We start from the raw sequence: 15,302 nt of genomic DNA on the forward strand, positions 1-15,302 counted from the left end.
GGACCAGCCACGCAGTCAGAAGGCTCAAAGAGTAACAAGAGAGTTTAAGGAAGGAACTATTTACCAGTGTGATCAAGTTTAAGGGACCCTACAAAGGATTGTAAAGCACCCAGGGACTAGCAACAGCTGAGAGAGTTATCACTCGTTTGAAAAAACAAAAGAGCTGTCATCCAAGAGTTACTAGGGGAGCTAGTTAAAAATACCACTTTCGTGATACAAGTGAGGAAACAAAGGATAAGACGAGGAACACAGGATGTGGAATCCCTGCGGGTAGGAACTTACTAAATCTGAAGAATCTAGCAAAAGCCGAAGGCCTTTAAAAACTACACGTGGGGCCAGCTAAGCCACCGGTCTCACTTCCATACTCCCTGCCATCAATCGAAAAAGACCAGGACTTTACTTAAACGAGTTAGGACTACAACTCCCGGGTTGCATCGCTCCGTGTCCGTCTCAAATTCCTCAAGGCTAAGGAAAAGGGGCTCCCGGAAGAATTGCGTGTCGGGACTGGTAGTTCCTACAGTTAGGGCCAGCCACCGCCGTAGCGCGCTCATTGGCTCCCAGGTCACCGCCCCCTTCCCCTCGCTGTACGACGGCGTCTCACGTACGCACACGCAATGCGCGCCCACGCCCCATCCATAAGCCTAGAACGCAGGCGCGCGCACGCTCCCCGGGCCGGGTAGACGGGGGTGGGGCGGGGGGGGGAAGAACGCGGAGGAGGGGAGGGAGGGAACGGGGTTAGGTGTCTGCTGTATTGGGTAGACGACAGTGGGGCACGAAGAGTGCGAAGGCCTAGCCGCCAGACAGGTGAACTCTGCACTGGGCCTAGGGTAGGCGGGAGGTTCTGGAGCCAATTCAGCGCTCCTTTTGAGTAGGAGTCGGACTGCTGAGACCCGGAGGGCAGCAGGGGGCGAAGCCCCGGCCTAGGCCCCGCGGAGATGTCCGGTTGCGGCGCTTGTAGTTGCGGAGCGGTCGCTGCGCGGCTCATCACTTCCTCGCTCGCCTCCGCGCAGAGAGGTAACGAAGTAGTCCCTCACCTGGGTCATTGGTACAGGACTATACCCACGGTGGGGACCCCGGGGAGAGCAAGAGGCCTACCCCACCACGAGGGTGTGAGAGGATGCACGGCGCTTCGCCTGGCACCACCTTACCCTTCCTGTAGGATGGGGCTCTGCCAACCTTTGGAGCAGCTGTTTTTCAAATTTGAAGCAAACCCCTGTGCTTCCCCGCCCGCACGCTTCAGGCTTCCTGACTTTGGGGCCGTAATATGGCCACTTAGAAACCCTGACAGTTATAAAATGCTTCTCCTTTAGTTAAAAATGTTCCCAGACCTTACTCAGAACTCCGCCAGGGACTGCCGCCTGCCCCGGCTGCAGCTCCTCTTCCGGAACCCGGCCGTGTACCCCTCAAGCCTGTTGGGGTTTCAGAGGAGGGCTCGAGTGAAGGGCTGCCACTGTTGGGGCCGCGGGGCGCCGAGCAAGCCGTTCCGGGCTCAGGCCGCGCGAGACCCGCGGTGTCACTGTCATTGTGCGGCCGCTTACACCAGGACATAAACGGGGCTCACAATACTCCCTGGCGCCGGGAAGACCTCCGGGTCCTCAGGAAAGCGGCAGGGAGATTGAGGAAATTCCTGCAGAAACTGTTTTTAAGTACTTAGGTGTCTCAGCAGTTGTTTGCCGGTTTTTCCGACTGGACGGTCCGAGATAGCTTCTTAAGGGTGGCGCTTGTTTACCTTTCCTTTCTATTAATCAGGAGCTGTGAAAGTGGCACTCCAGCCAAGAGGTTCCGGAAAAGAAACCATTTTTTCTCTTTCCCAAATCTATGTCAGACTACGAGGCTAGAGCTTGTTATAATCACTAACTACGTGACAAATTCGTTTTATTTTGGTTTGTCGGCTTATGACCCTTGGATAAATTTTTTAAAGCTCCGTTTTACTACTTTTTAGGTTAATTATAAAATTTTTACTGTTTACTAAATGTATATTTCCGAGTTTATTTCACAAAGGGGGATACAATGAAGTAATGTGGGCAAAAGCATTTTGTTAAATGACATATAAATGTAAAAGGAGTGATTTTATTCTCAAGACCTTGATAAACCTGAACAAATCGATGTCCTTTTCCAGGAATTTGACTTGTAAACGCTTGAAAGTGACATTTAAGTTTATTTATTTGACATATACTTGTTGAGGGCCTGCTATGTGCCAGCCTTTGTTTCGGTGCTGGAGATAGTGGTGAACAAATCCTCACCTTCAAGTTAAAACTAGTGGAGTAGAAAATATTGTTTTTTAGGAGTGGATAAAGTATGTATGTTCTTTGGGTAGGGAAGACTTATTTAACGAAGTTCTTCATCTGTTCCAATCAATTGTCCCTGAAAACTATGAATCATAGAAAATGTGCAGTTATTTCTTTTTTCTTTTCAAAACAACCACTGCTTTAAAAGTTAAATATATCATTAGATAAGTTAACAAATTAATGACTTATTTAGGAATTATATATTTATCAGTAAATATAAGTTTGCCAGAGGTTTTCAGAAATACAAAGCTATTGTTTTCACTGTAAAGGAGCAAGTTAAAATGTGAGACATTACCAAAGATCATTATAGAATTTATTTTTATATAACAACAAATGGTTTTCACATTGACTTAAGACTTTCCCAAGGCTTAATTACATAAAACATTTATTTTCCATAGTAGAAATTCTAAAAGTCTACAAAAATGTAGAGCTATTTAAGGATTTAAAAAACTCCAGGAGGATTATTTTTATTTAGGACTCCCGGGATGAGGAAGAGAGGCGAAAGAAAAATCAGAATTGAACTTTAGCTGGTTTATTATTATAAAGAGTAAAGAAATTTAACAACATAAATGAGAACTTGATCGAAATAGTCTTCTAACAAGTTATAAAATTAGTTAATAAAAGAGGACATTTCAGAGCTTCTCTGAAGTACAGTGCTATTCTTTGCATTACTCTCATGTAAGACTAAAAATTTTATGATAGTTTGAAAAATTATTTAGTAAATTATACTAGATACTGGATCTATTTCTTTTCCTTTTGGGCTATATGTATCCAATTTAATGTGTTTTTCCTCAGTCTTTTTTAACGTGAAACCTATAGTAAAGTAGAAATTTTAAATATTTTTTCTACTCAAATTGCTGGTCTTTTTCTATTTTAATGTTTATTTTTAAAAATGTACTTTGTATATATTTCAATTTACTTTCTAAATATGTGTATTCAGAAATGCTTGATTCCATTTAAAAGAATCTGAATGACAATATTTGGTCTGAATTTGTGAGAATCGCGGGATCACTGGTAACTGCCTTGATTTCTAGCTGCCTTCTGTCCTTGTCTATTAAAAGGTGTCACTTCGTGAGAGTGTAATGAAGATGTGAAGATGCTCAAACATGTCCATAGTTTTCATGATAGTTACATAATATGTCTAGATTTTAATTTTAATTCTCTGTTTCTTTTGGTAGTTAAATACAATACAGTTTAAAGCTAATAAATAATATAGCATCTTTATTGCAAATTATTTCTTAATCAACATTTCTTTCTTTTGGCATATTCATCTTCGGACTAGCAGACTGGACTTAGTGAAAACCCATCAAATATTTTTAAACTTAAGGAAAGCTATTATCAGAGTAATGTTATTTTTCTTTATTAAGAATACTTCTTAATTCATGAAACAATAACTTGGGCATAAAATGAAATTTTGAGACTAATAAAAGCAATAAGCATCTACTAATTTGCCGGCATTGGTTTTGTTTAAATTTTTCCCCCAATTTGTTAGAGGTTAGAGGCCAGGTGTTTAAGTGAGCATTTAATTTGATTTGCCATTTCATCAATTGTTGTGCACTTATTGCCACCGCAAATAACTTAAAATTTTTTGTTAGTTCTTTCACTCTATTTCTAAAATATAAATTAAAGATCGATTTATATTTTAAGCTGAATCATTTGTATGTTTTTGGAGAATGCTTAATTCAAAATTGAATATGGGCAATCAAATATTTAAAAATTGAATAAATAACTCTCCTTAATAGCCCTAAAATCTGCGTACCTTATTCTATTTCTTTTTAAAAACACCCGCTCTGAAATTCAGAAAACTGTATGACAAAAATTTTGTACATGGTTTACCTTTTTAACTGTCATCTGTCATTGCTGCCATATAGTCTTTCAAAATATACTTTACAGAAATACTTCCCTTTTTGTCTTTTAGGGTTTTTTTCTCTTTGGGTTCACAGGCCTTCAAAGGGTCAGGGATAAAATTCAGGGTTCTGTGAACTTTATTTTCACTAATCTTTAAGTGAAATATAGCATTTCTTTCAATTCCGAAGTTAAACAACAACCACAGTAGTATTAGCAGTATCTGAATTTGTCACCACATATTTTCATATCACATTACAGTTGCAGATATCTCAAAATACTGTTTGTATATAATTTTCACTACTTTGAAATTATGATAATAAAAGAGCTATTAGATCATATTTAATTTTGTTAGTGAAGAAAAATATTTTTAAAATATAACTACAGTATAATTGGTTTCCTTTGTTAGATATTTTATTCTATACATTTGAAAACATTCTGAGAAGGGGCTTGTCCACAGACTTTACCAGACTACCAAAGGGGTTCGTGGCTCAAAAAAGGTTAAAAACTCATGATTAGCTTGCTGCAATGATTTCTTTGAAGATTTATACGATTGGTGAGTGATTATTTACATTGTTTAGTACAGTGGTATAAAAGTATGGGGAAATTAGCAACATCAGCATCACCTGGGAACTTGTTAGAAATGCATTTTTGGGTCCTACCTCAGACCTTCTGAGTCAGAAACAGGGAAGATCCCCTGCAATCTGTGTTTTAACAAGCTTTCCAGATGATTCCACTGCACACTCAAGTTTGAGAACTGTGGATTTAGTTGTTGGTATAGCCTATAGATTATAGAATGTTAAAACAATGCTGCAGTACCATACCATCAGGACCAGCAAAGAAACTCCTAAATTTAGAAGTGTAAGCATGTTTTCCAGATAGTATTTTCTGTGATGACTGTATGGTTGCATTGGTTTCATATTGTTACTTGATAAGTTATATGAAAGGAAGGATTTATTTTTCTTTCTATACAGGTAGACTTTAGATAATTTCCTTTCAGATTATTTTCTAATAATATTAGATATTGTAAATTGTTAAACACTTAAAATGCCTGTTTTCTTGTAAGTGGGAAATGATATACTGTATGTGATACTTCAGGGTGGTTTTGTTCTAAACATCCAAGTACAAATAGCCTTACATAATTTTGTTATAATTGTAGTTTTCTTTGTGAATATGTTGTAATGGCTCAATTAAAACATTATACTTGTTACATAGATTATAATTTTGTTTTGCTGTTTTTCATATTAACTAACTTTGGACTTTTTCAAACACAAAATAAAACAGTGAACCACCAAACAGCCTTAATGTCCATTAACTTTCTGCGTTCTTGATCTCATCTATCCCTCTCCCCATTACTTTTTCTAGACTTGCCTTTTGGATTGTTATAGTCTTTAAATCATATGTCCTTGGAAAAACATTAATGTTTAGCTTAAAATTTATGAACTACCTTAAATCTCATTCTATTGAGAGTATAATGGTTATTGTCATTTACTTTGAAAAATGGAAATGTTAACACGAGAAATTTGAAATGTCTTTTGAAAACATTACTTAGAAGGAAAACATCAAAATGTATTTTTACATTATTAATATTCAAATTTAATGTTAATCAAAATTTTACAGACTATGGAATAGGGCCTGGGGTGTGATAAACCTTAATCCTTTTTGGTGTTCTTCGTGAATTTATATAGAGATGAGAAAATTTGGTTCCTCTTACTTGTATCTTTCCCAGAGAATTTGGTGGGTTCATTTTTGTGCTTTGTGGAGCAGATGGCCTAGGATTATAAAGAAATTAGTTGTGCTAACAGTGTGTGCTGTTGGAAAATTGGAATTAATAAAACCAGTCAGTTATATAATGAAGTAGTTGTTTTTGACTTGTTTAAAGGACATAATTTTAAACCAGTTTTTGCATTTGGATAAATACATACATGTGTGCATGATCTCTTAAAAGCCCTTACAGGTGTAGAAATAAAAGTTTAAAGCCTGAATTGAGAATTTTGCAGGGAATAAAATGAGGAAGGCAAAAATCAGTTGCTTAAATTCATTTAAATATTAACATTAATCCCCCCCACCCTCCTTCTTTATTTACTTTATTACCTCCTAACAGCACTCGGGTAAACTGCTGGGAAACTTCCTTCTTGATGATTCATTAATGTAGGTTAGCTTATGCAAGATTCTGAAATCTATGGAATTTTGTTTAACCTGGGACCATTTAATTTTCTTATGTAGGGAACATTCTTAAAGCTGGCTCAGTATGCAGTATGGCTCTTTTGCCATTGCCTGTAACTTATTTTGGGGTTTATTTATATGAGAAAAATCAGGGGGCAGCAAACAATGACCCCATGGACCAAATCTGGCCACACTCATTTGTTTATATGTTGTTTACTTTTGCTCTGATGTTACAGGCATAGTTGGGGCTGAGACTACAGGAGCCACAAAGCTGAGATGTGGCTCAGAAAACTGAACATATTTACTATCCGTGTCCTTTACAGAAAAAGTTTGCAAAATAATCTCTATTCTTTTTAAGAATTTTAACATCAAATATGAACAGCACATAACTTTTTAAAGAACATTTGATGTTTGTTTCCATTGTTGAGGATATTACCCCTGTATAACCAAAGACACAAGAGTTCATGTCAATTGCTTATTCTCATTGGTAGATATAAGAAGAATAAGAATATAGGACATGAATGGCCTTTTGCCCCTGCAGATGAGGCGTGTTGAACTGCATATCTCAAACTTCGAAAAAGCCACTCATTGTTATGACCTGGGTGGTCTTCACTTCCTACTTCCAAAGAACAGGGCTGGAAAGAAAAGAAACATCTCTATTCACCTGGAATCTGTCCAAGGCCCAGATCTGGCCTATTTTTGAGAGGGCTCTGCCTCTGATGGTATCACTATTTTCTCTACCAGTTTGTATTACTATTGTGAAAACTGTAGCTTTTTCAGCCTACTTTATGCCTAAGGAATTTTTGTTTGTAGAGAATTTGTTGAAAGCATGTTAGTGTTTGATGTGTAGGCTAATAAATTTCATTGTATTTTCAGGTATTTCTTGTCGCATTCATATACCTGTATTAGGAAGGCTTGGGACCTTTGAAACTCAGATTCTAAGAAGAGCTCCTTTTAGAACCTTTACAGAAACACCAGCATACTTTGCCTCAAAAGATGGGATAAGTAAAGATGGCTCCGGAGATGGAAATAAGGTCTTATGTCTTTATTGGCATCTATATGCATATTTGAGTTCCCTCCTTTAAAAAATTATAATAATAGTACTCTTATGTTTTCCGTAGGAAATGTGAAATATATAAAATGTTCTGAAGAATTTTATGTAATTTTATTTTGTATTTCCGTTTGAACCATAAAATAGTTTTATAAGCATTGCACTTAGTAAGCAGTAATTAAATGTTTTAACATCCCACAGTAGTAATGAAGCTTCATTATGTAATCTATGTAGTCATTCTATAGGGTTGAATAAGAAATAGCCAACATTTCCTGCTTTCATACAACTCTTATAACTCAAGATAGTATAAACCTCATTTCATATTCTACCTAAAAATCTTGGCTATGACTTAGTGTTGAGCTGCTCTGTAACTTACAAGTAGATGGATAGTGATTATTATTAGGTCAGTGGATTATTTTTTTATTATGTGAATTTGACTAACACTAGTTAATATTATGTGAGATAAAATGCTCAGTGCTTTCATATCCACACTTAATCTTAACAATGACTCTCTGAAGTAGGTGATATTATCATCATTTTAGAGCTGAAAAAAGTTAGATTCAAGAAAGTTAAGAGTCATTACTTACCACTATAATAACTCCCAATTCAATTTCATTGAAATGTGGTTTTTTATTTGTAGTAGTTTTTTTCCTAGTTCTTATTGAGTCATTGAAAGAAAACTATTTATTATACATCAGGGATCCCTACTCCCTGGGCCTGTTAGGAACCGGGCCGCATAGCAGGAGGTGAGATGAGAGTGAGCAAAGCTTCATATGTATTTGCACCTGCTACCCAGCGCTAGCATCACTGCCTCAGCTCCACCTAAGATCATCAGGCATTAGATTCTCATAGGAGCACTGGTCCTTGGTGCCAAAGAGGTTGGAGAGTGCTGTTATACATGCTGGCACTTACCATGTAAAGGAGGAATACAGATAAATGTACATGTTTACTAGAACATTTTATTTTTGTGGTAAATATGTCTTTTTGACACCAGTGATAATAAATGTATAAATTATACTAATAATTCCATTCTAGAAATTGTAAAACTTAAAACATTAATTATAAACTATATCATTTATATTTAAGTTACAGATAAAATGATTGCCTGAAAGTAGTAATCAACATTTTTTTTTCCTCCTCCAAAAACATTAGAAATCAGCAAGTGAGGGAAGCAGTAAGAAATCAAGCTCTGGGAATTCTGGGAAAGGTGGAAACCAGCTGCGCTGTCCTAAATGTGGCGACTTGTGCACACATGTAGAGACCTTTGTGTGTAAGTGTTACTTTTATTATTATTTTGCTCTACCTTTTCTTTAGAAATATATAAATTATATAAGCCAGGGTTATTTTCTTTTCGAACTTACTGTTCTCTCTCATGTTCACCAGATACTAAAAATTCCCAGGACTGGTAATATTTTTCCCTGTGGTATAAAAGATAGTTTAAGAAAATGATTTCTTTTTTAATTTTGCTTATGTGCGTTTATTTTAGACTTGGATTTTGTGAGTTTTTATGCATGTGACCATTAAGCTGTAGGAAAACCAAGTGTTATTTATCCGTTTTTATTATTCCATTCGTCAGATAACTATTGAACATCTCATAATTGGAGAGGTCAGTCATTCGAATATTAAGGTATTTTCCCTCTCTGAGTACTTATGAGAGGATCTATGCTCTCAATTATAGAAAATGTTTGATAATTATTAATGATTCAGACACTAAGAGAAGGAAGAAATCAACAGTCCTTTTGCTGTCAATGTCAGTAATGCTCTAAAATGCAAAGATGTTACTGCAGATATTTTGTTTAATGAATCAAATGACTCATTTCCTGAATGGTTAGAGTTAATAGTAGTGACCCAAGAGTAAATTACATTGTCAGCCTTCCTTATACAGTCCAGTTATGTAAAGGTCAGGTTTGGCGGAAATTTTAGTTTCTGATGATTAGCTGGAGAATATTCTCTTTATTAAATATTTATTAAATATTGAGACTTCAGTTACAGTTGCACATTTATCAGTAATATTAATTGGCCAGTGTATGAAAAAGTACTACATGTAGCATGTTTTTACAGTTTTAGAAGGACTTTTAAAGTAGTTCCACTCTATAGCTAGAGCTTTAGAGGTTCTCTTCAAGGTTTTTGCCAGGTAAGGAATCAAAGAGAAAAATCAGTCTGAATAAATTATTAATTTGTATCGCAATATAAAATGAAAGTGACTTCTAAATAACATTTGCTATTAACAAATTTGGTGTGATATACTAAAGTTCTAAAAAGTTTGAGAATTGCTCAGTTCATAATGGTAGTGTCATATTATATACACACAGAAAATTTCCCTTTTTTTCCCCCAGAGAAAGATTTCAACCTTTATAGACATAAGGGATAATTTCTTCAAGTGGAAAGGAAAGGAATTAACATTTGATAAATGCCAGTATATGTCATTTTATTCTCACAGTCTTATTTTTGTCAGGACAGAATATCCTCATTTTTATCAGTGAAGAAGCTGAGATTGAGCAAGTTTGAGTAATTCACCCAAGGTCACACAGAGCAGTGAGGATTTACTATTCAGAAGTTTCTATCTCATACATTTCTACCAGCTGGAATTCTTTAGGGATAAACTAGTTCTTCTTGAGAGTAAATTTATTTTTCTTTTATATAGTATTTTCAAAACCTGCCAGGTCACTATTGTTCAATAGTGATTAAGTGTTCACTGAGGGAAATTGTTAAACATGCAGATTCCCTCTTTCCCTAGAATCTGTAAATTTGATAGTAAGACCAACTGTGGAAAACACTATAGCGTTATCTAATCAACTCAAGGCTGAGTGTGGTCTGTTTCCTTTGGGAGTTCTAATGGGAGAGAGGGATGTGAAAGTAGGGAATGTAGAAAAGAGTAAAGGAAGAGTCCATACTTATATATAATTTAGTAAGCAAACATCTGTTGAGTCAGATGCTGCTAGGCTTAGAAAATACACACATGAACCTTACAGTGTCCCTGTCCTCTGGAACTTTACTGCAGAGGAGTCATAGGCCCCAGAAGTGAGAGTAGACTCATAATACAGGTCTTCAGAATACATCCTTTTGAATGCAAGGACCTTCTGTGTCTATTCATTGAAAATTGGGTCATCCTAATTGTAAAGAATTTTGTTTGATCTCAGGTTATTCATTTTGCTTGAATCTGCATTTATTTAGTTATTAATTCATAAACATCCTTTTATGTGCTTTTGGTCACCTGTAGTTCTTTTGCAAATGGCCTGATTAAGGTAATTGTCCACTTTTTTGTCATTTTTAGTTACTTTTAATTACCCGAGGAATACATGTGTGTATCCCTCTTTATTAAAAAAGTAGAACATTATAAAGCTAAAGTTATACTTATGTATTATTTGTTCATCAAACCTAAAACTTTTTATTTTATTTATTTTTATTTGTTTATTTATTTATTTTTTATTAACACCTACAGCACCTGGTATTCCTAGGTGGTCTCCCATCCAAGTACTAACCAGGCCTGACCCTTCTTATCTTAGCTTCCGAGATCAGACAATGTTGGGCACATTCAGGGTAGCATGGCCATAGACAAACCTAAAACTTTTTAAAAGCATAAATGGTATCATATTGTTAATGTTTTTACAAATTGCTTTTTTAAAATTCTAATTCAGCAGTGTTTTGAGAGCTATGTATATTAATACAAGTCTAGTTCTTTCTTTTTAAAAAATTTTAATTTATTGAAATATTCACATACTATATAATTTACCCTTTGAAATTGTGCATTTCAGGGATTTTTAGTATATTCACCAAGTTGTACAGTCATCACTACTGTCTAATTCCAGAACATTTTCATCACCCCAAAAAGAAATCCCATACCCCTTAGCAGTCACTTTTACCCCTTCCCCTCCTAGCCCTGGTAACCGTTACCCTACTTGATGTTTCCATGGATATCTGTCTTCAATATTTCATAGAAATAGAATTACACAATATGTGGCATTTTGTGTCTGATTTCTTTCGTTTAACATGTTTTCAAGGTTCATTTGGGTTGCATTATGTGTCAGTACTTCATTGTTTCTTATGGCTGAATTTCATTGTTAGTCTATTCATTCTTTGGTGGACATTTGGGTTGTTTCCATTTGTTGGCTATTCTGAATACTACTATGAACATTTGTGTACAAGTCGTTATGTTTTTACTTCTCTTGAGTATATGCTTAGGAATGGAATTGCTGAATGAAATAGTAACTATGAGTATATGCTTAGGAATGGAATTGCTGAATGAAATAGTAACTATGTTAAGCTTTCTAAAGAACTGCCAAACTATTTTCCACAGAAACTATACCATCCTGCAACCCAGCTAGCAATGTAAAGGGTTCCAATTTCTCCACATCCTCTTCAACACTTTTTAGTAGTTTTTTTATTGTGGCCATCATAGGAATGTGAAGTAGTATCTGATTATGATTTTGATTTACATTTCCCTAATGACTAAAGATGTCTTTTCATGTGTTTATTGGCCATTCGTGTATCTTCTTTGGAGAAAAGAATATTTAAATCCTTTGTCCATTTTTAAATTGAGTTATCTTTTTATTGTTGAGTTGTAAGAGTTCTGTATATATTCTGAATACTAGATCCTTGGCCAAATATGTGATTTACAAATATTTTTTTCTCATTCTATATGTTGTTCTTTTCTTTTAAATGCTGTATAGCAAGAGTCAGGAAACTTCTACTATAAAAGACCAAATAGTAAATATTTTAGGCTTTGTGGGCCATATTGTCTCTGTTATAACTATTCTCTGTTATAACTATTCCTTGCTGTTATAGTGGGAAAGCAGCCATAGGCAATGTAAATGAATGAGGATGGCTGTGTTCCAATAAAACTTTGTGTAGTAACTTTCATTGTCATTTTTTTCTCAAATGTAAAAACTATTTTTAGCTCATGGACCTTTCTGTATGTATTCAATCTCGTGAGTATGTTTATAGTGATTTTTTTGTTTTCATATTAAAGTGGTATTACTCTTGCTTGTTGAAATAAAATATTATTTTTATACCTAACATTATGAATGTATAGAAAATCAGCAGAAATTGAAATAAGAATAATAGCCAAGAAAGTTTTGATTATAAGGACTAATATATACTATTCTTTAGCTTTCTTTTGCCCATTAAAAAATAATCTGTCAAACATGAATATTTATATTTAAGTTAGAGCCTTTTGTTGTTTTTATTTTTATGTATATAATACTTTTTGAAGGCTTACTGCACTTACGTGTCTCATAGGGTGAAAATTAAACTTTTCTGCGATGGTTTGGAGATTTTATGTTGGACCCTGAAACTTATTTGGAATCATGAAGAACTTTCATTTAGACAAATCTCCTGAAAAAGTTTTTGCTAAGATAGTCTTTCTGTTGTTGGCATACTATACAAGTTTGTTTACTGGGATCAGTATTCTGTATATAAAGGAATATAGAATACTTATAATCATTTAAAGGAAGGTGGTTTATTTATCCCCTGATAATTTAACAAAATTAGATTTTTGCCCTTTGTTTTTAGGAATAAAAAAATATGCATTGCAATGCCTTTTTTTTTTTTTAATAGCATTTTGATAAATAACATGGAATCCTTGAGTTTGGGTATATGTTGAACATATTTCAGTATAAAATTGTATTGTAAGTATTCAAATAAAATTTAAGCAACCCTTCAATAGTAAGCAAAAAGAGATATGAATTGTTAGTATTTAATCTCTATCCCTTTGACCTGATTTTTTAAATATTTTGTTCTTGTGTTCTCAGGCCAGATTTTCTTGTCATACAGCCTGAACTAAATAAGAGGCTTCTCTGCCTTTTATCCTTGCCTTATTTACCATAAGTAACAATAGTAAACTGGTGCCTTATTATAAAATAAAGGCATTGACTCTCTTTCCCATTGATGGGAAATGTATTTGTGCTTGTGTTAATTGAATGTACTTGAAAGAGCTTGATTTTTTTTTTTTTTTTTTTTAGGTAAGCATTTATTGGTGTTCAATAAATAGAAAACATGGATGGTCCCTCTTCTAGTTTAAAATTTGCTGCTAAAATTTATTCAGAATATATTGGCCTGTTTAAGAACAGACACACAAGAATTCATTTGATTAAATTAATAATTAAATTTAATTTTTAAATGTGGAATTGTCTTTTTTTTTTTCTTTTCGTAATTTAGATTGTGAAGATTTAGGTATGCTTTCCAGTGCAGTTTTGCTTGTAATCTAGAGATAGGTAGTAATATTTCCAAAGGAGAGAGATTCCCATAGTTTTTAAAATTCTTTTTCTTTGCAGTTTTAATTGTCTGGTTAGATTACACAAAAATATATTACTTAGACCTACCAACATATAACTAATTCCTTTGTACCTTTTGTTCTTTATCTGTTAATAGTCTTTATGGGCTTCTCTATCATGCTGCTTTCTGAGGTTCCTGGTTACCATTAGTAGAGGTAGGCTTACAGAAGGTTAAGAGTGTACATGTCATACGTCTACATCCTATAGCCTTGTTTTAAAAAGAGAAAAGAAGAAATCACTTTTGGTTTAACACAGGATATTCTGTAGTTGATGTGTTGCCATAAAGAAACTCTTTTTACCCTGCACTTTTAATTTCCCTTGTGTTGTTTCCAAAAGCTGTATGATTATCTTTCAGTCAATATGACTGAAAATGTTGTTATTTTGTTGCTTTCTCAATGGTTTTTAAATGAAAGAAATAGGAATTAATGCAGTAGTTAAAGATGAGAATAAGGAAGATATGAAATAATTTTATCTTTTTGCCAAGTCAAAGTTTTTAAAAATGCTCATAGTTTTGAAAATAACCTAAAGAATATACTTTTTTTTTTTTTTTACATTTTTAGGGATTAAAATAGATTTCTCTCTTTCAATTTTTGTGTATCATAAAATGAAAGAACCTAGTTGAAATGAATAATGTAGTTTACTGAACTTATCTATCTTTATCATCTATCTTAGTTGTGTCAAGTGGAGTAAACTACAAGCCTACTTTTTGTCAAGTATATAGTTTTCATTTGCAGTGAGTCTTTAAGGTAAAACAGTATTTAAATTATTTATTTTTCTCTGCTGACCTTTCTTTCCTTTTACAGCATCCACTCGTTTTGTGAAGTGTGAAAAATGTCATCATTTTTTTGTTGTGCTATCTGAAGCAGACTCAAAGAAGAGCATAATTAAAGAACCTGAATCAGCAGCAGAAGCTGTAAAATTGGCATTCCAACAGAAACCACCTCCTCCCCCCAAAAAGGTATAAAGTCTTAGCTCAGTCTTTTAAGTATTTTATCTTGGAGACATTTCATTGTTCCCCTCTCCCCAGTTTATATTAGATCCTAATACTAGTATCTAAATACATATTATAAGTTCTTAATATGGACTATATCTGGCCAAATTGTTATTGATCTTTGATACTTGGAATTTAAGTATGGAGTCCATTGCTGTCTTCATGATTACTGTGTTCGTTAGCAGTGAAATATAGTTGGGTGATTACTAAAAAATGTTAATACTAAATTAATCTAAAATGATATCCTTAAAATAAAACAGCTGTGGATTTACTTTTGTTAGTTTAGGCCCCTAAATAAAACCAGCCTGCAATTGCTCCCCATTAAATTAGTCTACTTTATGGTAAAAGAGCCTCAGGTTAACAATGGAAGCAAGTAATTGTTTGACAGCCAGTGTGCCAGCGCTCTCTTTTATAGCACTTTGGCTTTTGTGGTGTTGGCTCTTGTCAAGAGTCTCAGATAGATTGTGATTGGGCTGGTATGAAACACGGCAGAGTGTACCACAAGCTCCACTGGGTACTTGGTGTGCGCTTTCTGAGAATAGGAGCCCTGCTCCTGGGCTCTGTGCCCTGTGTTCTGGCCATGTCTCATATGTTTGTGCTCTTTGATTATTTTTCACCCTCTGTACCTTTCTTCTACTGTATTTAGATATCGGTGCATTTGTCTCTTCCTCCAGATGTGCTGTGGCGGA

At 34.8% G+C, this 15,302-nt stretch overlaps 1 protein-coding gene across 1 annotated transcript in view; it reads left to right on the plus strand.

Annotated features, from left to right (window-relative positions):
* The first annotated feature begins 697 nt into the window (after window positions 1-697).
* The window catches only part of CLPX (caseinolytic mitochondrial matrix peptidase chaperone subunit), a 32,904-nt gene continuing 18,299 nt past the window's right edge, over window positions 698-15,302 (plus strand). Inside the window, exons 1-4 of the mRNA XM_011363326.2 lie at window positions 698-1,014; window positions 7,176-7,333; window positions 8,503-8,620; window positions 14,426-14,580. Of these exons, the coding sequence (XP_011361628.1) occupies window positions 936-1,014; window positions 7,176-7,333; window positions 8,503-8,620; window positions 14,426-14,580 (510 nt within the window). The 5' untranslated portion in view covers window positions 698-935. The remainder of the gene's footprint in view (window positions 1,015-7,175; window positions 7,334-8,502; window positions 8,621-14,425; window positions 14,581-15,302) is intronic.

The sequence above is a fragment of the Pteropus vampyrus genome, unplaced genomic scaffold (assembly GCF_000151845.1).
Source record: "Pteropus vampyrus isolate Shadow unplaced genomic scaffold, Pvam_2.0 Scaffold85, whole genome shotgun sequence".
Classification (NCBI taxonomy): Eukaryota; Metazoa; Chordata; class Mammalia; order Chiroptera; family Pteropodidae; genus Pteropus; species Pteropus vampyrus.